Consider the following 26046-nt stretch of genomic DNA (forward strand, 5'->3'; position numbering starts at 1 on the left):
CACATACTCACTGCTCCCCATGGCTCAGCTCTCCTCATTCACTGTTCCTCTACAGCTGCTGCCAGGAGGGTTCCTTAAGATGATCAAATACTGTCTTTAAGGTTTATTTAATTTTACAGCACCAAATGGTAAAGTGTATTGATGTGATTGGTTTGATGTGTTACTTACAATGCAGAACTTCTACTAAATTTAATAGGTATGAAATCACTAGCATCTTTAACTAGGCCATCTCCTCTTCCTGCTTTTCCTTCACTCATTCCTTGCACAGCTTTATTTAATTCATCTGCTTTTGCACTGAGAGCTTCCAAGCTTAGCACTTCATTCTCTTCACTAGTGACCTCTTCATGAAAACTGTATGGCTCCATGTAGTTTTTCTCCATCCCAAATAACTGCATCCTCCATATTGTTTGAGACATTACCATTTACATCTTTTAAAGCAAGAAACGTTTTCAGGGTGTTGGGCTCATCGGTGACACTGCTACAAGTTGTAGGAAACACTTCAAAATTGATTGCCATGCCCACTGGCTGTCCACTGTCCGTGCCGCGAGCCCTGCCAGCTAATGACGCATCTCTCCTCAGGGTTGATAGTTAATGGTGCTGCTATGCCGTAAGACCACCCTGCAGACCACCTTCATCCTGGATGGCCTGGAAAACAATTTTGCACCACTTAATAAAAATAATCTCAATGGTCCTGCAATGTACAAACACATCTACACCTGCTGGCTTGTGTCAGTGAGAATGTACAACAGAGATATGCAAATATGATTCTCTTATTAATGAAGGATTCACATTGCCGGCCCTAACTTAGATACCGAATGTTAGGAGCTACCTTGAACTGGGCTAGGTGGGAACAGGAAGTTGTCATATTAGTGGAAAGTAAATAAATGTTTAACAAACTATTCCAATTCAATGAGCATTACTTTTCTCCTCCATAACCTCATAACTTCCTCCTATCACCTAGTCCAGTCCATGATGGCTAGACACCCAAGACTCAGGCTGGTGACCTCAATACTTAGTAGGGTAAGGTTGGGGGGGTAAGATCATAGCTGGGCACGATAACAGAAAACCTTATTCCCGATAACCGATAACTGATAATGGAAAACCTTATCGGTGATAACCGATATTCATTAACTGGAGACACAAATATAGGCGATAACCGATAACCGATACCCGATATAAATCCACAATTCCGACACTAGCTAGCGAGAAGTCCGATAGGCGAAAACGATACTATATTGATATTTCAAATAAAAAACATACATGAATTCAAATTTCCATTATCTGTATTTTAGAAAACTTACAAAACCTGAAAATCACACATTGACATGTACGTACCTATGGACGGTAATACTAGAAACGCCTGAACCGGTGTTGTATTATTTGGCGTCCCCACCGTCAAAACACTGGTCTCTCGTGGACTGCGCATGCTCAGACCAGCAATCGTAGACCTGTACAGTGTTACAAAGCTTTATAACCGTAATTAAGAGTTGCTGGAAGGCCGAATCAGACCAGTACCACTACCACCATCTCCGCTGTTTCTAGAACAACACCCTGTACGAGTTGTATTTATATGTACAGAGTGTCGTTCTAGAAACAGCAAAGATGTTGGTACTGTATGTCTGATTCAGCCTTCCAGCAACTCTTAATGTGTTAAAAAGCATTATGAACGTACTAGGGCTACGCTTACTGGTCTGAACATGCACAGTTCACGAGAGACCAGTGTTTGTAAACAAAAGCGCCAGCTTTTGACGATGGGACACCAAATAACACAACACCGGGTGCCTTCAATACTATGGCATGCTCACAAACGAATATGGAATATCAAATTTGAGAGTGAATAATAATTTTTTGGGCAAAGTTAACTGATTTTTCTCTTTGATATATTGATTTTTTAGTCTAACATAAAAAAATAACCTAGTGTTTTAATGTTGATGATCTATGTATGAAATCTCTTCACCGAAGATATTTCATACCCCGAAGTTTTTTCATACAACACCGGGCGCCCGGCCACACATGCGCAGTAGGGAGGAGACAACGTTTTTTTCTGGGAGGCGGAAAAAAAGGAGCGATTATCGCTAGTTTGGTTACAAAAGTAACGAAGATACCGATATATATTCAAATAAGTAGCGGATGGCCGATAACCCGATTTTGTTATCAGCGATAAAGTATCGCGATAACTTATCACGACAAGGCCCAGCTATGGGTAAGATGCCCCCCTGGGGTGAAAGGCCTCCCTTGGTTTTGTCTTTCTTTCTTTCTTTTCTCAAGCAGTCACATGATCAAGTAGGCAACGCCAACTCTCTGTGCTCACAGGAACTACTGGAGTAAACAATGGACCGTTGCTCTGGCCACAAGGGGACATTTCTTCTTTTTGACTAATTTCTTGTAAGTTTTCAGTGATTTTAATGATACCTAATTAACAACAAAGAACTTTTGAGTTAGCCTGATGGCTATGGATACTTGCTCTAATTAAGATGTCTAGACCATATTGCATGTCATTATACTCTGTCTACTTACTTGTAGGAAAGATGGTGACATTTTGTGTATATATGAGTTGCCAGGGTAAGAGGCCCCCTGTGCCTTTGGGGTAAGTTGCTCACAGGGAGGCCTTTTACCCCACATGTGGGCCTTTTACTGCATTATGAGCAAATTGGCAAATGGCTTTGTTTGGTGTGTGGGGAACTATTTGCTAATAGCAGACCTTCAGAAAAATGGGTCCGATGTCAGGGTTGTAGAAATTGGCCACATGCAGAATGTACAACTGGAGTAGGCCTAGATCTGTACGTATGTCAAAACTGTGAGTCTGATTAGGCATTACAGTATTGCTATAAATATAATTTGTTTAAGTTTTTGAAAGGCATCCATAAGTGAACACTTGAGTTTGAGACTATAAGGAAGTTGGTGTTTTTAACTGTTTCAGATATCAATATGCAACAGAAAGGACATACTTTATCAAACTAATTGAATATTTAGTTCCATATATTTTTCATGAAAATAGATGTTCCTTTTGTTACAAAAATTCAGAAGAAAGGGAAGCTAGTCTAATATTACTAGTCTAAAAGAAGGGGATACCTTTTAAAAATTAATTAAATGTTTAGTTTTACATTCTGCTCATTAGGAGACACAAATTTGATTGTGTTCCTATATTTCACATCAAGAGAGATTTATAGGGTATAGTTTTCAAAAAGGGAATACATATTATATTTCTATAATGTGAAAAAACTATTTTCCTTATGTTTCTGTGAGTTTTATTATTGTAAGCCAGAGTGGGGTAAAAGGCCTACCCAGTGGGCGTTTTACCCCACATGCGGGGTAAGAAGCCCCCTTTATTATTATTTTTAAATTGTCATCATAATAAGGTGTAAATCATAATGAGTGGATATAATATATACCATAGATATATACTAAACTAAACTTTCAACAAACTTTTTTTTTAATTCTATTGCAAAAAACGTGGCTACAACAGGCAATCTCTCTTAAAGGGGGCAACTTACCCCACCTTACCCTAAGTCTACCTTTCTTGAGGCTTTATCTAGCTTCCCACTCTGCCCTTGCTGTACATTTGGCCACTCAGGGTGACAACATTATATTGCCTCCTCCATCACACCTCTTGTGAGCTCTGGCAGCTCTCATTTTAAACTAGGGTTACTTTTCTGAGGAGGATGCATAAAGTGAAATGAAAACTACAATTAAGATATCAATGGGATTTCTTAAATGTCATTCTGGCAATAATATATGAATAAAAAAACACAATAGGTATCTGTGTGCGGGGACGTCTCATCTTGGCATGCTTTGTTCCAGGTTACCTTCCTCCTGGTGTGAAGTCTTGCCGTGTGGATGGTCAGCTCCTTCCAGACGTCATCGTTGATGCCCGCCCACCCAACACAACTCACCTTCTGCGGCATCTCGGCCTGGATCATCATCTCCCATACATTACTGCCTTTCGCCATCTTATACCCGTTCCATGTCACTGTCTGCCTCTGTGAAATATGGAAGAGATCTTACAAGCTCAAGAATGAGTATTAGCTTCGTCTACATGTCCTGTCACCAGTGCTGATCAGGACAACAGTACCAGACAATAGACAACATCTGTAAGGACCATTCAAAGGGAAGAAATTATTGTCACCCTTCTTTCTCAATACCACCATCAGTCAGTAACCTGAAGTGTGCCAGAGCTCAAAGGCCAGTTTCCCAACCTAACCACTCATGGTGTCAAGTATTACTTAAATGGTAATGGTGTGGCAGCTATTGGGTGCAAGTATTCTGGAACAGAAGACTTGTTGAATGTCAAAAAAGCTGCTCCTGTCTATTTGTACCACACTTCTGACTACTGACTGTCGTGCCCGGAAATTCGGGGCACTAAATGATGTAAAAAAAAAGGAAGTTCAACTAATGGATATCTGGGGAAAAACAAGGGGGACTCACCCTGGGGGTAGTTTTGCTGCCACCACCCAGAGATCTACCGATGAACTATGTCACCGGTAGCTCACTGGGAGCCTTAAGAGTATGTGTATATAAAGGACTAAGGATTTAATGAGGGATTAAAATGACCCAGAGCGAGACTCTGATCCCTTGGGCAGGGTAGCAAGGTGAGCGGGGCAGACTCGGGGGCGGTAAATGGTTAGTTTAACTCACAGCTGGCCGGACAAATCTCACAACGGGGAGTGACAAGAAATAAAGGCCTATATATAGGAGTGCTTACATTTATTCCTGTGACTTAGTTTAGAAGGTAATACATAGGCATACCTGACGACACGGTTTACAATTAATTCCTCATAGAAGGCATGATTTACCCGAAACTGACGGAAATGGGCGAATGGACACACGACTGATTTCTAGTTTTCTCCTCTCACAATGGTAACCAGAATAAGGCTGAGGATTCTCCACGAAATCTTTACCCTTGGGCGGGTGTACAATTATTGTAAAACCAGGTACATATGATGTATGAAAGACTCAGAGAGGGGGAACGTTACAGCCCATACACGACGAGAACCATCTCCGTCGTAAAGACAAACATACAGCCTCTTATTTCACTAACACGTCTTACACTACAGATAAAGCACAGATTACTGGCCTATATACTCCCACAATTTTTCCCGCAATAGGAGTACAGGAGGGAATTTTAAGGGGCACTCGACTCCCCATTTCCTACCCCTGGTATGGCTCCAAGAACGCATACCGGGCTATCTCCTACAGCTCCTACCGCGGAAAGAAGAGAATTATTGAGATCAACAACTAAAAGAACACATCGGGATGGATACACGGGTTCGTGTAGGTGTGTGTGGGGTGTGTGTGGCAGAGGGAGTGGGTCGCCCGGACCTGTAAAACACAGCGGATGAGCCTCGAGTCTCCTTATTTCGTTTACTGGGATCAGAAATGCATTTACAGGGTAATTAAGATACACATTGGCTAAAGGGGAGATGGTAATTGAACTGGGGATCACGTAGGGGGGAACAAATGGGGGGCGAAAGTGGGAGAGCCACGTACATACCTGTAAAACACAGCGGGTGAGCCTCGAGTCTGCCCGGGAAACGCTGCCCCGTGTTTTTATACCTGTCCTGGGGCAGCCCCGTCGCGCAGACAAGGGGGCCAAGTAGCTGATTTATAATCTATCACAGTTTAATTCAAAATGAAGGGAAAACTAGGGTAGTTTATATATGGGTGCGGTCACTTAACGTGCAAGGTGACGAAATTTAATGTGGAGCAGCGGAAAAAATCTATGTATGGGTGGATGACTTTAACTGATAGGGGACTGACAAGCAAGGGCTGGTAACAATTCCGAGGTGCGTGGGCTGGTAGGGGGAAGGGGGGGAAAGGGAGGGATGACAGACGTTAAGTTCTCTGGCAGGAAGTCTTGGCGTGGCATTGCGCAATATTGTGTAATTGTAGTCTGAGGGGGGGGGGGGGGGTGTACTCTGTTATAGGTTGTGATCAAGAATACCTACTTACATTTTCTTACACATCTATGATGGCCTTACAGTGACTTATAATTACTTACAACTACTTATGCTCACATACAACTACTTGTAATCACTTATAATGTCTTTTCCTTGTACTTCTAAGTTTCTTCTCCGGCCTTCACATCCCGGCATTACGCGACTACTGGACTTCTAAAGAGGACACAGAGAGGCATGTGCTACAAGGCATCACTGGGGCCAGAATAACTGATGCTAAACAATTCTTTTGCTATTTAAGTTTGCCTTATGTATATTCTATAAAGGTTATTGTTATGATATACTCATTTATACAGTTGACCAATTTTGTAGTTTTGATAAATAAAACCATGTATTAGAGATATGATGATAATTTGCTGCTTATTCTTACCATTTCCTACTTAGTGGCACCTTAGCAGTGCAGTGGTTGGCATGCCTAGCTATGAGCCAGCAGGCCTGGGTTCAATCCCAGCCTGAAGCAGTCGGCGCCCAGCCTACCAAACTCTTCATGCTCCCCTTTCAGGAAGGTCAGGAAATGAGCACCTGGGAAAATCTAGAGTAGGTAAACTGTGGTGACCTGGATGTCACACTAGCAGTACCTCTGGGTACCAAGCTCTTACCCATCACAGGCTCAAGAACTGAGGTGACAGATACAAATGCCAGGGTGATGAACACCCACTTTCTATACAACAAAGTGAGGCTATTCTTTGTTGATTTATACCATAAGGTGCTGGCTATCATGTGTTTGAAGATACCCTAAACTTAACCTAACCTAACTACAACACTGACAGAGAACACTTACACTGGTGGCCTGAGGTGTTCCATGTGGCAGCAGTGTCCGTCATGGTGAAGTGGGCCACGGCAGCGTCCTCCACCAAGATGATGTACTGGTACTCTGCATCCGTGTCCTCCAACACCTCCACAATGATCTCCCCCGCAGGAGGCGCCTGGTGGGAGTTGTTTGGAGGTGGGTACACTTGAATCTTCCTCATCTCTGACAGCAGGACAAGGCTGTCAGTTCCTTGCTTGCTGAGGTGGGCAGGCCTGAGCAGGGAGCCACAACCTGCAGGAGACTTGGTGATGACATGGGTGTACAATATTTCTCATCACAGCCTTGCATCAGCTCCAAGAGGAAGGAGGTGTAGCAGCTTGGGGCACTGAAGACAAGAGTTTGAACTGCAGCTTTGGCACGTTCCTGAGCCTCAAATTTCCACTCCCGGCTTAACCCCTTGAGTGCGGATTTCCTACAAGAAGACATCACCAAGCTACAGGAATGGAGCAAAAAGTGGCTGCTACAATTCAATGAAGAAAAACGTAAAGTCGTGCACCTTGGGAGGGGATATCCAGCACACCAATACCACATGGGAAACACTCCACTATCCACCACAGAGACAGAGAAAGACCTGGAAGTATATGTTACCAGGCTAACAGTGAAAAGCAAGTCTGTACCAATCACAGCAGACGGGTTATGTCTAATTTATTCAGCCCTTCCTTTATTGATTTTCACTATTAGTTGCTGCCTGTCATGTATTTGAATGTACCCTAAAATTAACTATGATGATGACCATGCCGCTCGCTTCCCATCTCACCCTGTTGCACCCAGCCTAGGCACACACACACACACACACACACACACACACACACACACACACACACACACCTATAACACCTTGATGAGCTGTGGTGCTGTCACTTTAGACTCACCTGGTGCACTGTCAGGGAGTGGCTTCATGACCTCCCTGCCACCCCCTGCATGTCTTCCAAAGCTGCCTCCTGCCCTGTGCTGCAAAAGTGACAACTATTGAGCATTTTCCCGCTCTCCAATTCATACTAACATTTTATTGATAAAATAGAGTACTAAGAATTTGCCCACTTTAGCCCACTATACATGCTTAAATAAAAGTATATTTATTTTATTATTATTCAAGGCCAAGAGTAAAGAGTAGCTGGTCACAAAAAATGTACTGAAACCTTTCTAGAGGAAAACTGTTTTATTATTAACCCACCACTTGTAGAAGGAGTCAGAATAGTCTGATATAAAAACAAGTTTAAATGGTAACAAGAAGAAGCGGTGAGCACTCCGGTGGTCTTCAGGGGAGCAGACAAGGTAACAGTGAACACTTTGCTCAACACACCAATGTTTGTTGCATCAAAACATATCAATAGCTAGTATCAAATAGAAGCAAAAGGTATTGTTTTGTGTTTAATATTCTTTTGTTTCATCAAAATAAAATTATGTTAACCATTGTTTTAAATATTGTTCTATCAAAGGACAACATGAATTGTCAAGAAAAAAATATGTATTATTTATATTCATGAACAAACTTTGTTGAATAAATTCAGTCTTCATTAAAGATGCAACGGCTCATCTTACTGCCCACTGTTAGGGCTCACAACACCCCTGGTTTACCTCTGAGTGTGGTGGACGCGGCAGGTCAGGGAGTGCTGACGCAGAGCACACCACCGGCCGGCACCCGCCACACCGCTGCTCCCGTGGAACTGATGAGACAAAGTGAAGCTTACAAACACTGCCGCCTCATGTATTCTGAGGCTGGATTATGTTCAGGAGCACAATAGTGTGGCCCTCCTGCATATACACACTTTGATTAGATTAACTGACAATAGTGATTAACAATATTCTTTATTCATTAATTTCTAAATATTTTGGGGTCCCTATAGATAAATAGGCCCCAAGGGATTACACACAATGCTCGCACCTTCACTTGTTTACTGGTTACAAAGACACTTAACTAACTGAACTGATTGCTCAATGATTCTTGTTCTTTCCAATCTATACATGAAATTACAGATCATTCATTTGCTGCAAGACTCCCCTTTTTTATTAATGCATCAACCACATTTAGGTCTATCAAATCAGGTAAATATGAACCCTCATTTAGGATGTGTTGAAACAGGTGCCAAAACAGTCTCCAAGCCACACCCTAACTCTCCAAGGCCATGGCAGTGGATGTGAGTGGTCCCTTGGCCCTCCCTCACCTTCTTCATGTGGTAGGTGTAGCTGGCGTGGAACTTCCAGTGTTTGTTGCAGGCGGTGCAGTGGTAGGCGCATGTGGTGGGCCCGGCGGTGCAGCGTGAGGTTGGATCTGCAGCTGAAACACCGGGAAAAACAATGAACATGAGTCTGTTCATAACCACAAGAGACACCAGGCCACTTGTCCCCTGAGCCCCACCCCTTCCGGGTGTCACGGATCACTGCAAGAGTTCTTCTAAGATCAAGACTTCTTTAACCCCTTGACTGTGGATTTATTACCAGAAAACATCATCAAGATACAGGAATGGAACAAAGTGGCTGCTACATTCCAATGAAGAAAAATGTAAAGTCCTGCACCTTGGAAGGGGATATCCAGCACATCAATACCACATGGGAGACACTCCTCTATCCACCACAGAGGCAGAGAAAGACCTGGGAATACGTATATGTTTCCAGGCTACCAGTGAAAGCCAAATCCATGCTAATCACAGCGGACGAGTTAATTAGAATTCAACGAAAATCAGTTGTATAGATTAGTCATGTATCGGATGTCATATTTTAGATCCGCGGATGCGGATGTGTATGCAGATGTCATATTTACATATTTTGCGGATGCGGATGTGGATATCAAATTATGACATCCTCATGGATGTGGATGTGTGCGGATGTCATATTTACATATTATGCGGATGCGGATATCAGATTATGACATCCTCACGGATGCGGATGTGTTCATGATTTTGGTAATTCAATAAATAGCACTTTTTTTTTCTTTGTTGTACATCTCTACCTGTAGTGCCAGTAGGCTTTCTTCAGGGCCCAGGTGGTCGTCCCAAGCCCCTCTTGGCGCAGGCAATTTTTTATAGTGGCGCCAGTTATGCTTGGCTCATGCTGCTCCCCTGAACTCATTCTTGATTCACTGGACGGTATCTTCTAGAGTCCGGGTTGATGGGTGGTCTTCTGGACAGCATGTGGGTAGTCTTAGGCCACTCGGCAGTGACTGAAAAATCCCAGGTTGTAGCGTGTGGATTCGAACCGACGTTATCCATGACGCAGTGAATGCTAGGCCAGCACACTAACCACTCAGCCACCACCTACCTATTGCAAGATGTAAGCTGCTTTTGTTACACAACACTGCATTTTGTAATTTTAAAGCTTTATGACGAGTTGCAGCCACACATGTTGTAGGTTACCAGGATGCGGAACAAAACTCTGGTTGATCTTCACTTTGGCGCCCCAGAAGTATTGCACCGGGGACATAAGTCCCCGCCCCTCGCGACGCCACTGCACAAGGGTCTGACATGCAGCTGGAGATCGAGGAGATGACCAGGGAGGGGGTCGTGGTCCACTACACCCAGGGCGCCTCGGAACGCCGCCAGGCTTAACCTGACTTGCCCTTACCTGGGAGGCAGCAGGAACAGTGCGACCTCTCTCTCCAGGGTCACGCGCGGAACTTTCTCTTTCTCTCTCTCCAGGGTCACTCACAGAACTCTCTCTCTCTCTCTCTCTCTCTCTCTCTCTCTCTCTCTCTCTCTCTCTCTCTCTCTGCCGGCCAGGCTGCTTCCCTTCATACCTACGCAATATTATATATATAGTACATACAGTTACATATTTCAATACATGCATAGGTACATACTTTTAGAAATTTACATGATACATATATATTACACAGTTACTATGTAAAATGATCTCCTTCCTTGTGCCCTTCCACAAAATTCTTGACACATTAGGTTGTGTAAATTTGAAAGGAAATGAATAGAAGGTGTAATTTTAGTGGAAAATTAACATGCATTAATTAATTTTCTTCAACTTTGCAAGCTCTGTACTCTGTAGTCTGCATGGTGATCTCTAAGTCTGTGACTCTGTAATGATTAAAATATATCCACAACATCTTCTTTGTGTGGTGCAGATGCAGATGTGGATGTTTATTTCATCACAAATATGAATGTGGATGTTTCATTTATCAGAAATGCGGATGCGGATGCAAAAAAATATACGGATGTTCCGCGGATGTGGATATCCGATACATGACTAGTATAGATGACTGCGGGGACCTTCAAGAATATTTTTGCTCTAATATACATTTTTCATAAACTTGGCACCTCATTAGGGAGTTGGACAGCATAGGGATGGACTTAGATTGAAGAAAGAAAGGAAAGTCAGTTTACTAAATGGGGAAATAAAAAATGTAAAGAAGAAAGATCTCACTCATTGACATAACAATAAGGCAAAATCAGACAGCGATGTGAAGGAAAAAATGAAAAGAATTGAAGTTGCTTAGGATGAAGAAAGAAAGGCACAGAAAGCCATGAGCAGCAAGGTGTTGGATGGGGGTGGAGACAGGGGTGACAGTAAGCCGGTACGCAGTGGTACGCCGTACTGGTAAGAGATATACAGCCGTCTACAGCCTGTACGCAGGGGTACACTTTTGAAGACAGTACCGGCAAGAATCTAATCTTACTTTCACCCCTGGGGGGAGACATGCAGCTGACAGAACAAGGAATAAAAGGTACCACTCCCTGCAGCCTACCTGAACACCTTGGAACATTCCGGACAAGTGCATCCCTGGTGTGGCCTGAGGTGCTAGGCCAGCAGGGAGGTGTGGGGAAAGGTGCGGCCACACTGGTGGCTGCCGTGGGCCTTCCCGTGGACTCTCGCCTCGTGCCGCTGGAGCGCCTCCTTCCTGCTGAACCCTTGGCCACACGCCTCACACAAGGTGCTGCCCTGCAAGGGACAGGGAAGCCTCAACACACGCATCAGCCACCAACAACGTCACAATCTACACAAAAAACATGTTGTCATCATCTTTAGCTGATAATAGCTACACTGCATGACAAGAGGTCTGTCCCAACTTTCTCCACTTCTCAGTCTGATTTTAGTGTAGTCTGTTTTGTTACACTCTCCTATTGATTCCCTGTCTGCCTTGGCCTCTACAGTCTCAGGTGGTGTAATGGTTAGCATTCCTAGCTCTGAATCCATGGCCCGGGTTTGATCCTGGCTCTGGTCAGCCAGCGCCCGGCTCCCCTGGCTGTTCATCCTCTCTTTCAGGCTGGAGGATAAATGGGTATCTGGGGAAAGTAGCAGCACAGATTTCACACTGGCTCTGTGTCCCAGAGTGACGGGTTCTTGTTAGCTATAACAAGTTCAAGGGCCAATGACACAGAGACGAGCACTAAGGCCATGCACAGCTTAGTGCATGCCCCAACCTTCACTTACTCAACAGCAATAGTAATCTCTCACCTTGCTGAGAGGAGGCTTCAGGGCAGCCAGGTGGCCAGGCAGGTAAGCAGCACTGGGTAACTTTACCTGAGGAAAAGAGAGAACAATACACTACCTATGAGTTCAACATTCAGCTGGGCATCCATTTGTGTGTGATCCACGTCAATGTTCAGGTCCACATCCATATCAGTGACAAGTTACACACATGAGGAAAGGCAGAGAAGCGTCCATCAAAGATACCATGGCTGTGGGTGCAGCAGAAATTGCTGCTACACTTTTCAGCCCTATAGAATCACCATGCCTCAGGTTGAGCTTAGGATTACACGTATCTGATGTGCACTGAAAGCTTCTTCAATGTATTTATTTATACATTGTCTCAGTGACTTGAAACACAAGCAATTGATCTAGCCTGGAAAGAGGGAAATAAACTCTCCGGTGCTGGGGACTGAACCCACGACCAGCCAGACGGGAAGACAACTCTCTACCCAGTTGCTAAGGAGGTACCACAGCCAAGTAGATTTTGGGGTCTTTCTGTATCAGCTGGATCACTGCAGACTGTGGCAGACATGGATATAGACACAGATACAGACATGGATAACAGACATCACATTCATACCACAGGGGTGACAGCAGAGTGAGAAAGAAGTGAGTGTGTCCTCTCCTCACCAGGCACAGATTACAGGTGACGGGAGTGTTCTTGCAGCAGGCGTCGGCATGCTTCAAGTACTCCCTCCGCAGCAGGAACCTACACAGGCAGCCCTTGCAGGAGTAGGTCACTTTCTCACGCTCCTTCCTCTTGGTCTGGTGGCAGCGGTGGCTCAGGGCGGCCTTCTTCGTGGAAAACTCCTCCTTGCACTCCGGACATTTTTTTTCCCTGTTCTGAGTGGGAGCTGGAAGTGCTGGGCGGGCATGGGGTGGTCCGCCCCGTCACAGCCCTCCGCCTCACTGGTCTTGCTCTCGGCCTCGTAACACTCAAAGTCGTCCCCTTCTTGGCTGTTTTCCTCCTCGTAACACTCAAAGTCGTCCCCTTCTTGGCTGTTTTCCTCCTCGTAACACTCAAAGTCATCCCACTCCTTGGCTGTTTTCCTCCTCGTAACACTCAAAGTCGTCCCCTTCTTGGCTGTTTTCCTCCTCGTAACACTCAAAGTCATCCCACTTCTTGGCTGTTTTCCTCCTCGTAACACTCAAAGTCGTCCCACTCCTTGGCTGTTTTCCTCCTCGTAACACTCAAAGTCGTCCCACTCCTTGGCTGTTTTCCTCCTCGTAACACTCAAAGTCGTCCCACTCCTTGGCTGTTTTCCTCCTCATAACACTCAAAGTCGTCCCCTTCTTGGCTGTTTTCCTCCTCTTGGCTGCCGGGCTGTGGAGGAAGGGTGAAGGCATCAGGGTGAAGACTGTTGCTGGTGATGTTCAGTTCTTGGGTAAGTGGACTGTGAGATTACTTTATCTTAACAGCGAGGGAGGCAGCTCAAGGACAATAAATAAAAACAAAAAAATAAGTAAAAGGGAGGGAGGGTAAAGACATTAGAGTAAAAACTGTTTTTACATAAACAAGAACAAATAAGCTTGAGTGAAAGAAATAACAATTCATCTACACAAATATTATTACATTGAGTGGCGTCATTTCCCACCCCCAAAGCCTGACCCTGACCTCCTGCTGCTGTGTTGCTCCTGGTGACCTCCGGCCGTGACGGTGGGCAGGTCACAGCCTTCCACAGGGAGCACAGCGCTGTTCTTGTGGTACTCGTGGTCACAGGAACACTGTAAGGCAAGACATGACCTGTTACTGTCCTCATCAAGACCCATTTCTAATCATGAATGCCTTTTAGATTATGTCTGCTTGCTTACTATTTGCCACAATGGTCAAGTTAATAATACTATCAAAATATTACACCAGACTCATTTAATCTCTATTATTCTACAAACTAAACACGGTGGAGATAACGTGTTTTACCTCCTAAAAAGGACAAACAACATTTCACCACAATAGTCTGGTAATACCTGCAGGAAGTGACCACAAAGCAAAATACATTATCTCCACACAGAGTAGTAGTTGGTGTACTTTGGACAACAAATTTGGCTATTTACTAATGATTATCAGGAATCTAATACCATGAATCAAGGGTACATGTGTCAATCTATAGCTTTACAAAATTATAGGCAGCAGATGTATATAGTAAAAAAATTGTGAGCTCAAATCTTTACCATCGATTTTCTCAGCACAAGGATCTTGGAGTTAATGCTTTCTGCCTTTGTACGGCAGAGGGGATGTTAGGGGGTGTAGGGGGGAGGGGAAGAGGGGGAGGAGGAAGGGAAGGGAGGGAAGGGGAGGGAATGGAAGGGAAGGGAGGATTTTCAAGACCTTGTTCTGGGGAGAGGGGGGTTAGAGGGTGTAGGGGGAGGTAGGGAAGGGGAGAGAGTATGTGGGGAGGGGGAATGTGTGGGGAGGGAAGGGAAGAGGAGAAAAGGGAAGGAAGGGGAAGGAAATGGATGGGAAGGGAAAGGAAGGGAAGAGAGAGGGAAGGGAAGATGTGTGTGTGTGTGTGTGTGTGTGTGTGTGTGTGTGTGTGAGAGAGAGAGAGAGAGAGAGAGAGAGAGAGAGAGAGAGAGAGAGAGAGAGAGAGAGAGAGAGAGAGAGAGAGAGAGAGAGAGAGAGAGAGAGAGAGAGAGAGAGAGAGAGAGAAACATCTGTGGTCATATGCCGGAGAGAGACAGGAAGAGAAGGAATTATAGTAGGGAACATATTCCAGGAGACAGGACACAACCCCCGATTAATACCTGGTACCCATTCACTGCTGGGTGGACAGGGGCGTAGGGTATCGGAAAAGCCGCCCAAATGTTTCCACTCCGCCCGGGAATCGAACCCGGGCTCTCTCAGTTGTGAACCGAGTGTGCTAACCACTGCACCACAGAGGCCCCTGGAGAGAGAGAGAAAGAGAGAGTGAGGAAGTTTATATATATATAGTAAACACACACACACACACACACACACACACACACACACATATATGTAGTTGTGTATGTGCCGCCTAAGACCTCATCATGGTCAGTGGAGGACTATAACATGCTAGGAGATACTAGAATCTGTTTGGACAACATGATGAAAGCGTGCAACAAATTAACGATTATGGGAGACTTTAATTGTAAAGAAGTAAGCTGGGAAGACTGGACAACAAGGGGAAGCACGGGGTAATGTGTTACTAAAGCTGATGATGGAGAATACAGTGACCCGGTGGGCATCAGATTTCACAAGGTATAGTGGACAGGATGAGCTATCTAGCCTGGACTTAGTTTTCACAAATGAAGTAAATGTGATTGAAAACATTGACTATAACTTACCAATTAGAAAAAGTGATCATGTGGTGATTCAGTTTGAGATAAAACAAGAAAGAGGAGAAGCAAGGAAGGAAAGACACAGAATTGGAAGTTATAATTTTGGCAAAACTACCTACTCTGAACTGGGGAAATATTTTGAAACCACAGACTGGAATATATTATTAGAGATTTACAATGAAGGAGTCAAGAAGTATGTGCCAAAAGTGAAGGAGAGTTGCAGGGGAAAGAAGGACGGGTTCAACATGAGATGCAAAGAAGCAAGGAGAAAGAAAGAGGAAGCGTGGCGAAGGTGGAGCAGAGTGAAGCGGCAGAATGTCTGGGAACTATATAAGCAATAGGGATGTACCAATGTATCGGTATCAGTATCGGTGGTATCGTCACATTTTAAGAGTATCGGTATCGGTATCGGCTGATTTTCTGCCGATACTACCGATACTTGAAGGAGTTTTGTATGTCGCATGTCACTCGTTGCAAATAATTTTGTTCAACAGAAATTGGATTTTCTAATTTGTTGAAAAAAATATTAGAAAAGTGTAATTATCCAGTATCATGATACTACGTAGTTTGGAATTTCCCGCGATTTAATTTTCATCACTTTAAACGATAAGATTCATATTACTTTGAATACAAGTATATAATACTTGGTATACAATATAGCCTTTGGTACCGCGGACGCGTACAATACAGGTTTAGTAGCTTCGGCGCGGGATTGGCGGCCCCTCCACTCGCCTCATTTGCCTGCCTCAGTCAGTGAGACGGTCACCCCGCAACGGGGCATGCTGCCAGGGCTGCCTAAATGTACGGCAATTAAGGTAAAGCTAACCTTGCTGAGTCAACTAGACCTCACGAGGCGCCTCCTCCCTCGCCCCTTGTCGAAAATGGGGGTGGGTTTTAACATTTGGGTTAACCATGCACTGCTGCCTCGCCGCGCTGTATAGGGTTAATATGCGTTTCCGTGGTGCAGTGGTCGGCACGTTTGGCTACGGATCTATGGACACCTTTTTTCAGGCCACCACTGGTTACTTTTTTTTCTTCCCTTCTATGGTGGAAAAAACGAGTATTTTTTTTTTTTCTTAACATTTGGTATTGCCTTTTAGCTGCTGGAATTGTTGTATGAAAAAAAATAATGCACAGGTATCGGTATCGGTATCGGTCAAATATTGGGGTATCGGTATCGGTCAAAATTTTGGTATTGGTACATCCCTAATAAGCAAGAAAGAAATGAGTATATTAGAATATGCAGAGAGGAAAGATTGATTTTCAATAGGGATATAATAGACAAATGCACAGACCAACCGAAGCTATTTTACAGATTTATAAACGGGAAACTAAAACAGCGTGAGGAAATAACAAAATTGAAAGTTAATGGCGAGGTGTATGAGGACGAGTTGGAGATGGCGGAAGAAATGAACAAAAGCTTTCAAGAAGTATTCACAAGAGAGAGTGAGCTTGACGTACCAACTGGAATAGGCCCAAGAGGGCCCTGCCTGTGTGACATAGAAATCACAGTGCAGGAGATAACTAGTGAAATGGATAATCTAGATGTGAGGAAGTCACAGGGTCTTGACAGTGTTTCCAACTGGGTGCTGAAGGCGTGTAGGAATCAATTGGCGGACAAAATACACAAAGTTAAAGAAAGATCATTGGCTGAGGGTGTAGTCCCTCAGGACTGGAAAAAAGCTGACAGTCCCCATCTATAAGAGCGGAAGAAGAGACGACCCACTTAATTATCGACCAGCTTCCCTTACAAGCATAGTGTCAAAAATATGAGAAAGAATTGTGAAAAGGAAATGGACGAAGCACCTACAGGAAAATGAAATCATCACAGAAAGACAGTTCCGATTTAGGAGAGGATAGATGTTGTGCAGGAGAGAGATGGATGGCCTGACGCTGTCTACCTGGACTTGAAAAAGGCCTTTGACAAGGTGCCACATAGCAGGTTGATGTGGAAGCTGGAGACAGTGGGTAAATTAGGAGGTGGTCTTCTAAAGTGGATGGAAGATTTTCTGAAGAACACAATGATGAGAACAACTATTAGAGACAGGAAATCAAGTTGGAAAAATGTCATGAGTGGAGTTCTGCAAGGCTCTGTGTTGGCCCCAATTATGTTTGCAGCATATGTTAATGATATGATAAAAGGAGTGGATAGCTATATGAGTCTGTTTGCTGATGACGCTAAGATAATGAGAAGAGTGGAAAAAGAGGAGGACTGCTTGCTGCTCCAGAGAGGCCTGGACACAGTGTGGGGGTGGAGCAGGAAGTGGGAAATGGAATTTAATACCCAAAAGTGCAGAGTTATTGAATTTGGAAAGAGTGGAATGAGAGTAGAGCGACATTATAAGTTGGGTAAGGATAAGTTAGACAAGAAGACAGAAGAAAAAGACCTTGGAGTGATGATCACAGAGAACTTGTCTCCAGAGAGACATGTGAATAAACTATCAGCTGAGACACAACCTGCTGAAGAACATCAGAGCAGCATTCACATACCTTGGTGAGGACATGGCAAGGAAATTAATTGTGACCTTGATACGCCCTAGACTAGAATATGCATCAGTGGCTTGGTCGCCATCACTTAAGAAACACATTAGAAAACTGGATAGGATACAGAGAGCGACAACAAAAATGGCACCTAGTCTGAGCGACCTGCCTAATGAGGAAAGATTGCTGAGGCTGAACCTTCCTACATTGGAAAGTAGAAGAGAAAGAGGAGATTTAAGAGCGGTGTATAGGGTGATGAATGGTCTAGAGAAATCGGATAGAGATGACCTCTTGATAAGAGAAGAGAGAAACTTAAGAGGAAATGGAAAACTGTTGAGAAAAGGAATTTGTAGAAGAGACATCAAGAAGAACAGCTTCCCACAGAGATGTGTGGGGATCTGGAATGGCCTGGAGAGGGAAGTGGTGCAGGCTAAGTCAATAAGCGCATTTATGGCCAAGTTAGATGGAAGTAGTTGGAAAGGCAGGACAGCACCAGCACAGCTCCGTTCCTGTAAATCACAACTTTAGGTAAACTAGGTAAATACACACACACAAATGCTTCCTTCCCTTCCCTTTCCTTTCCATTCCTCCCCTCCCCTTCCCATCCCTTCCCTCCCCTAAACTTACCTCCATGGGGTCGGGGTCGTCGCTGAAGGTCAGGGGGGGCCAGGTACTCGTGGCAGCAATCTCTTCTGGGTTAGACCACTGCGCTGGGTCCTGAACTAGCAGTCGGGTGATGAGGTTGCTGGCAGGGGCGGAGGTGTGCCCTGGGCTGTCAAAGGTGCCCCCCGCCAGGATGCCTGCGGAGAGGTGGTAGTAGTAGTAGTAGTAGTAGTAGTAGTAGTAGTAGTAGTAGTAGAGGTTATTGCAGAGTGGAAGGTTACTGAGGGCAAGTGAAGGGAGACTCAAGTAACCTCAGGAAACTCTATACAAGGACATGCACAACACACAGAACCAGAGAATTAGAATTGTAAACAGAATCCCATTGACGAGTATCAGAGGTTATGGCAGAGTGTAAGGTTACTGAGGGCAAGTGAAGGGAGACTCAAATAACCTCAGGAGACTCTATACAAGGACACACACAACACACAGAACCACAGAATTAGAATTGTAAACAGAATCCCACTGAGTAGCAGCAGCATAAGAGTGGCCTGGGAGCAGCAGAGAGAGCAGAAAATAAGTTAATCAATGTAAAAAGCAGTTAATATAGTGAAATAAGTAGAGGTCCAGAAGTTATAAGGCTAACTGTAATAATATATCTCTTGTAACAAAACCAGCAATATTATTATTATTATTATTATTAGTAGTAGTAGTAGTAGTAGTAATAGTAGCAGTAATAGTAGTAGTATAATACTAGTAATATTATGTATACAAGGAATGGTGAGCCTGCTTCCTAAGACATACAAAGTGTGTTGGCGTACCTGTCAGTGCCTCTGAGGGAAGATATTTGACGTGTGTCTGAGTCGTCACTGAGCCTGTCCAGCACGGCCTTGATAGGAGTGTGGAGTGACCTAAAAAATTGACAATAGGTAACATGTAGGCATATTGCACACACACACACACACACACACACACACACACACACACAGGGCAAAACATTGTTCCTTATCACAGTTTACTGCATGCTGGGGTCACACATTTTGGCAGAAGTCCTTGACCTTGCCTGCTGCTGCTGCTGATCTCAGGGAGAGAGAGATTTACACAGATATTCAAACCACACACACACACCTTATGGTCCACACTGGGCGGTCTGCCCTTAAACCTGCCCTCAGTGAAATTACATTAATCAAATGGCACCAAGACTTTGCATTTCTACTTTAGTGATACTGAGGTGAAGGAAGTGTTGGTCAAGCTTGTTTTTAAGGGGGAAAAAAAAGAGAGAGAGAGAGAGAGAGAGAGAGAGAGAGAGAGAGAGAGAGAGAGAGAGAGAGAGAGAGAGAGAGAGAGAGAGAGAGAGAGAGAGAGAGAGAGAGAGAGAGAGAGAATTGAAATGACCCACGATGACCCAGAGAGATGCAAGGGTCAGGCCACTCACCAGCACAGTGGACATCCTCTGGTCTGCCCAGGAGGGTGTGCCAGCACCCAGGTGGTGGTGGAGGGCAGGAGCACCTCATCCCCTGGTCTATGGTGCTGGTGATGAGGGGACCAGCTCACTCCACGCCCAGGCCAGGGAGACGCTGCTCAGCTTCTTCACACAGCTGGGGACACAGGGCACAGAGTTATAATAATAATACTTTCCTATAGGTTCATGGTACACAAGAAGGGTCACACTGCCATCTTTCTTTATTTCTGTTTAGGTATTTCAATTGTTTATTTTCCAGAGAGAAGGAAAACAAAACTTATCCAGGTTAGGTAACATTAGTTTTGTGAACCTTCCCACCATGGCAGTGTTATGAGTTACAGGAGGCAGGAAAGCTGTGTTACTGATGCCAAGATTCTGAGTTTAAAGAGAAAGAGAGAGAAAAAGTATCCAGGTTGGGTCAAGTTAGTTTTGTGAACCTTCCCACCATGGCAGTGTTATGAGTTACATGAGGCAGGAAAGCTGTGTTACTGACACCAAGATTCTGAGTTTAAAGAGACAGAGAGAGAAAATGTATCCAGGTAAGGTTACGTTAGTTTTGTGAACCTTCCCATCATGGCAGTTACATGAGGCAGGGAGGCTTGCAAGGCTGTTTTACTGACGCACAACTTCTCAGAGTTTCAGGAGAAAGAACGAAACTATCCAGGCAAGGTTAGGTTAGTTTTGTTGTGGCTTTCTGAGGTGGCTGAACTATGCTACACATTTATATACCTGGACTGACTTTTCTTTTTCCTTTTTTTCTTTATGATTATTTTTGGGCAATCACTGTTTCAAGGGAGAAAACAAAACTATCAAGGTTACTTTAGGTTAGTTAGTAACAGTAGTAGTAGGAGTAGTAGTAGCAACAATTACCAAAGACTAGAACCTTATATTCCTTCCTTCAATAATGATCATAATAATGATAATAATAATGATGACAATAATAATGATAATAATAATAATAATAATAATAATAATGATAATAATGATAATAATGATAATAATAATAATAATAATAATAATGATGATAATGATGATGATGATGATAATAATAATAATGATAATAATAATTGGCATGGCACTTATGACATAACTAAGATTTAACTCATTAGCAGTTATATATTTATCAATTATTACTGTCATTTATTTACCATTACTTTATTAAGTTAGTTTTGTGTGCCTTCTCACATCATGGTGATATTTTGAGGTGGCAGAACTAAACTACACATTTACCACATTTGCTTTTCTTTCTTTTTTATTACTTTATATTTAGTGTAAGTAAGAACAAAAGGTGCCAACAGAGAGACAGGGGAGCCACCAGGAACAAAATAGCATTGCCTGCATCAGGAGACACAGTGCTATCAATGTAACCAGTCTGTCTGCCTTGCCTTCCTGCCTAAACACACCGCCGGGCCACATATTCCTGAAGTCTCTGCAGGTATGTGGTTCCTGAGTGAAGACACTCGGCTGTAACTTGAAAACTAACCACGGGCCATTCTGGAAAATACTTTCATTGTGATTCCCGCTCAACATTACCTGTTATACTTCCTACCTAACCTTACATAACCTAACCACCAAGTGGCCACAGACTACCCACATGCTGTCCAGAAGACCACCCATCAATCCAGACTCTAAAAGAAACCGCCCAGTGATTCAAGAATGAGTTCAAGGGGGCAGCATGAGCCAAGCATAACTGGCGCCACTATAAAAATTGCCTGCGCCATGACAGCCTTGGGCCGACCACCATCCAGGCCCCTGAAGAAAGCCTACCGGAGTTACAGGCGGAGATGTAAAAAAAAAAAAAAAAAAGAAAAAAAAAGAAATAATAATAATAATAATCTATCCTGTCCTGTTCAAGAATAGGCGGAACACACCCGTACAGACTTCAGGAATATGCATTCCTGCCACCATCAACTCATATTCACAGGCATTCCAGGCCTCCCGGGGCACAAAACCTCAGGAGGGATTATTCATGAGAGGGTCGCCTACTAATTTTGAGATGCTGACTGCTTATTTCTGGACAAAATATGATGCTGTTTATTATGGAGATAGTATTCATTTCCAGATATCACTATTTGATTGACTTTTCAATGCCTGTTGTACACCCGTCACCTCCCACTGCCTCAACATAGCTGACAGAGAGGTTCAACTTGCTTACTGATTATACTCAGCGCTCACCAAGATCACAAGTGGACAAACCAGAACAAAACCAGGCAAATTATTGTTTTTTGCCGCTGTGTGTGTGTTCCCCCAGTGAGCGTTGGACGCCAATGACTTACTTATCCAAAATCTCTAGAATCACACCCAAGCTTATTGAGGAAAAAAGTGGACAAACCAGAACAAAACCAGGCATATTAATGTTTTCCTGCTGTGTATTGCCCCATGCATGGTGGACACCAGAGCCACCCATTTCTGCAGGAGGCATTTTTCACAACACCGGCCCGCGTAGTGGGCCACCCCCGCCCTGCACTGTGTATTCCCGCCACCCCTCGCTGCCTGCCCAGTATATTTAAACTAACCAAGCCTTACTTTACGTAACCTAGTGAACAGGGGGACTTTGCTCCCTCTCAACCCCCTTCTATTTCTAGGAAGTCCCTTGTTAATGCACTGCATTCAGGGACTAAAAGTAATCCATGTTGTAAGTATTAACTTGGCCAGAGGTGGCTGTGCACACGCTTTCCTAAATATTTTGCTGAGTCAGTCTTATTAATTGAATGCTGTTTCAATCATCTGTTTATATATTAAACCTTTCTTTCACTTCCTTCCTTCTCTCTTCATGTAACTTAGTATTGAGCTGTTCATCCTTCCTGGGGTTCATAGGTGTACCTCAGGACCCCTGGGTAAGGAACACACTGTAGTAACCCAATGTGACAGTGATGAGCACCAAGGCAATGAGTAGCTATGCTCTAGAGTCTAGACCCCAAACTTCACCTGTCACTAGCTTACCTCTTGAGTCTTTAATTTGACAGAGATGAGCACTGAGGCAAGGTGTCCCGGAGCGATGGGTGCCTGTACCCCGCACCCCCATAGGCCCCCCAGGATAACGGAGCTACGCCCTGGAGCAACGAGGACCTGGGGAAGGCACACTGTGGTAACTCCGATGTCACGCCCGTCCTGTTACAACGCAGGATGTGACAAAGATGAGCTCTGAGGCGACGCGCACCTATAGTAGTAGTAGCAGCTATAGCATAAGCCTTAAACTTGACCTTACACTCAAATTTAAGGTCTGCAGGAAGAGGGAAGAGAGAGGAAGAGGAGGAGGAAGGAAGAGAGTAACGTAGAAAATTTTACCTTACAATCACCTAGCACCCATATTTATAAGTCTACCGCTCCACTAGACCGCCCTACTATAAGCTTACCGATGCCCCAAGGTCTCTCCCATAGGCTTACTTACTTTTATAGGCGGGCGAGGTCAGGAACGTGAAATAAACGTAGATCTTTTGAACGCCGCCCACACGTGCAACTCCCCGCGGCAAAACGTAAACAAACCGAGTCGACGCGTTCTAGCGGCTCCTTTTTTTCTTTTCCCTTGTCTCTTCCTCTTTTCTTTCTTTCTCTTCGCCTTTTCTCTTCCTCGTTTGTCTCCTTATCTTCCTTTCTCTTTCTTTTTTGCATCCTTTTTCTTCTTTTCCTCCGTTCGTATCTCTCTCCTCGTTCTAGCGGTTTCCTTTTTCCTTTTTCTTTTGTCTCTTCCTCTTTTCTTTCTTTCTCTTTGCATTTTCTCTTCCTCTTTTGTCTCCTTATCTTCCTTGCTCTTTCTTTTTTCATCCCTTTTCTTCTTTTCCTCCGTTCGTATCTCTCTCTTCGTTCTAGCGGTTCTATTTTTTTCTCTTTCTTCCTTTCTCTCTCTTTTCTCTTTCTCCTCCTTTCTTTCTGCCTTTCTTCTTCCTTCCTTTCTCTTCTTTTCCTCCGTTCCTATCCCTCTCCTCGTTCTAGCGGTTCATTTATATATGTATTTTTTTCTCTTAATTATCTTTTATTCTGACTTTTAAGGTTGAATTAATGAATATCAAGTTAGTTTAAATATAAAGGGAATATAATCAGCCCTTAATTATGGCATCGTTTTCTCTTTTCTCTCTGTCTTTTCCGTTTCTCTTTCCTCTCCTTCTCTCTATATATTTCGCTTCCTTCCTTTCTTATCCTTTCTCTCCTCTTTAATTCTTCCCTTCGTATCTTTTCTCTTCTTCCTTTCTCTCTTTTTCTCTTCTTTTATCTCCTCCATTCTGTTTCCTTTTCTTCCTTCCTTTCTCTCTTTTTCTCTTCTTTTATCTCCTCCATTCTGTTTCCTTTTCTTCCTTCCTTTCTCTCCCTTTCTCTTTTTAGAAAAATATTTTTAGAAAAAGAAGTTTAAGAAGTAGTGTAATTTTGTTGATCTCAAAATGTTCCTCCATCATTTGGCTCTTTAAGCTGCTAATATGACGCTCGTAGCTATTTCCAGTTTTCAGATGTATGTGACGAGAGACAATTAAGTCTCTAAATCGTGCGAGCCATCCCCACCCGCGGTGATGGTTCGGCCAGGGAGGTGGGTGGTACGGACACTCATAATACTCGCCATAATATTAATATAACTTAAGCTTGATTGGCTAATAAACAAGATTATATCTTCTACAAAACATTTGAATAAGGACAAAAGTATCCTCTCAATATTTAGAGGGGAAAAAATATAAGGAGAACTACGAGAAATATCTCTAAAATTTTGGTATTATGTCTTCCTTCTCTTTTCACAAGCATAATATCTGAGTATAAATCAACCAAATTAACCTTTTTATAATCGTTGCAACACCTATAATGTTTAAATTGATATAAATTTAATAAAAATCATGAAAAAATCAACCGTCCGAATCATCACGACTCTGTAAAAAGCAAATGTGTGGCCACACTCCTTTTCCAGCACGAGGCTTCACGGGTGATACACGGCAACACCTTCGCCGGGCATCGCTGCGTCATCACCGAGATAATTTACATCTCGCTAATTGGCACGTTTTTGAAGCGAGAGCTTACGATACACCCTGACAATATTACATATGAGATGCAAAAAAACATAAAATAGGACTTGCATCAAAAATAACAGCTCTGAGGGCGTGGCTGTCCCTTTGTGGGCCAAGGCAACAAAGTTTTGCACATTCACACAAAATCTCGCGGCACTCAGTCCCATACACTTTACAATAAGTGCTATGGCCGGACCATCCCACTGTCCGAATTATCACCGCTCTCCCCTACTTAATAAATAGGCTACACTAGAGGGGGGGAGAGGGAGGGAGGTGGTTTGGGAGAGCTAAAAATAGACAAAAGTGTGTGTCTGTTCATGACATTGGCTAGAGCGTAACGGTCTGTCGGGACGAGAGAGAGAGAGAGAGAGAGAGAGAGAGAGAGAGAGAGAGGAAGGGAAGAGAATGAAACGAACATGAAGGGTTAGTAAGGGAATGGTAAGGAAAGGTTGAGAAAGGAAGGATTGGGAAGAGAAGGGAATGAATGGGATGGGAGAGGAAGTAAGGAATGGGATGAGAAGGGAAGGGATGGGAAGGGAAGGGAAGCAATGGAAAGGGAAGGTATTTTATGAGTTGGGATAGGTTGAGAAGGGAAGGGAAGGGAAGGGACGTGAGGGGTAGGGAACGGATGGGAAGGGTAGGGAAGGGGAGTGATGAGAAGGGGAGGAAAAGGAAAGGCAGGGATGGGAGAGGAAGGAAAGGGAAGGGAAGAAAAGGGTCGGGAAGGGAAAGGTAGGAAAGGGTTAGGAAGGCAAGGGCATAAGGTTGGGAAGGGAAGGGAACAGATGGGATGATAAAGGAAGGAAGGGAAAGGAAACGGAATGGAAGGGAAGGGATGAGAAAGGAAGGAAAGGGAAGGAAAGGGATGGGGGAAGGGAAGGGATCGGGAAAAAAAGGGTAGGGAAAGGAAAGGAATGGAAGAGAGGGGTAGGGAAGGGTTGGGAAGGGAAAGGAAAGGAAAAAAAGGTAAGGAAAGGAGAGGAATGGGAGGGAAGGGATGGGAAAGGAAGGGAAGGGAGGCGCCTCCTCCTGACCTTGGAG

General features: G+C 43.9%; 2 protein-coding genes across 9 annotated transcripts; both read right to left on the reverse strand.

The window, feature by feature from the left end:
• Positions 1-88: 88 nt before the first annotated feature.
• LOC126989757 (uncharacterized) lies at positions 89-12157 on the reverse strand. Of its 4 annotated transcripts, none has more exons than XM_050848368.1 (7): positions 11456-12147; positions 8931-9043; positions 8344-8432; positions 7638-7716; positions 6736-6996; positions 3807-3980; positions 89-645 (listed from the first exon to the last, which is right to left on the reverse strand). In XM_050848368.1, coding segments are annotated over exons 2-6 (504 nt in total). In that variant the 5' UTR covers positions 9004-9043; positions 11456-12147; the 3' UTR covers positions 89-645; positions 3807-3978. The 4 variants fall into 4 exon arrangements, with proteins under 4 accessions (XP_050704325.1, XP_050704324.1, XP_050704323.1 ...); XM_050848367.1 differs by having other exon boundaries at positions 3894-3980; positions 11456-12146; XM_050848366.1 differs by lacking the exons at positions 89-645; positions 3807-3980 and adding an exon at positions 3987-5319 and having other exon boundaries at positions 8931-9037; positions 11456-12157.
• LOC126989758 (uncharacterized) lies at positions 11620-23823 on the reverse strand. 5 transcript variants are annotated; one of them, XR_007743672.1, is made up of 7 exons: positions 23412-23810; positions 19994-20156; positions 19380-19469; positions 18586-18758; positions 13796-13905; positions 12166-12231; positions 11620-11649 (listed from the first exon to the last, which is right to left on the reverse strand). XR_007743672.1 is itself a non-coding variant. In XM_050848370.1 (7 exons), exons 3-7 carry the CDS (start codon positions 20070-20072, stop codon positions 13372-13374), a joined length of 585 nt encoding a protein of 194 aa, XP_050704327.1. In that variant the 5' UTR covers positions 20073-20156; positions 22964-23089; positions 23412-23812; the 3' UTR covers positions 12249-13371. The 5 variants fall into 5 exon arrangements, 4 of the variants coding, with proteins under 4 accessions (XP_050704329.1, XP_050704327.1, XP_050704328.1 ...); XM_050848370.1 differs by lacking the exons at positions 11620-11649; positions 12166-12231 and adding exons at positions 12249-13504; positions 22964-23089 and having other exon boundaries at positions 23412-23812; XM_050848371.1 differs by lacking the exons at positions 11620-11649; positions 12166-12231 and adding exons at positions 12249-13504; positions 22964-23131 and having other exon boundaries at positions 23412-23812.
• Positions 23824-26046: the final 2223 nt, after the last annotated feature.

This window comes from Eriocheir sinensis, unplaced genomic scaffold, assembly GCF_024679095.1.
Source record: "Eriocheir sinensis breed Jianghai 21 unplaced genomic scaffold, ASM2467909v1 Scaffold129, whole genome shotgun sequence".
NCBI lineage: Eukaryota > Metazoa > Arthropoda > Malacostraca > Decapoda > Varunidae > Eriocheir > Eriocheir sinensis.

Excerpts from the sequence above, each read along its gene's own strand:
- LOC126989757 (XM_050848366.1), bottom strand. The coding sequence starts at position 9,003 with ATGCGCCTACCACTGCACCGCCTGCAACAAACACTGGAAGTTCCACGC. Across the intron at positions 8,433-8,930 it reads ACACCTACCACATGAAGAAG|TTCCACGGGAGCAGCGGTGT; the intron begins GTGAGGGAGGGC and ends TTGTCTCATCAG. Across the intron at positions 7,717-8,343 it reads CGCGTCCACCACACTCAGAG|CACAGGGCAGGAGGCAGCTT; the intron begins GTAAACCAGGGG and ends TCACTTTTGCAG.
- LOC126989758 (XM_050848370.1), bottom strand. The coding sequence starts at position 20,072 with ATGAGGTGCTCCTGCCCTCCACCACCACCTGGGTGCTGGCACACCCTC. Across the intron at positions 13,906-18,585 it reads ACGACCCCGACCCCATGGAG|TGTTCCTGTGACCACGAGTA; the intron begins GTAAGTTTAGGG and ends CTTGCCTTACAG. Across the intron at positions 13,505-13,795 it reads GAGCAACACAGCAGCAGGAG|CCCGGCAGCCAAGAGGAGGA; the intron begins GTCAGGGTCAGG and ends CTTCCTCCACAG.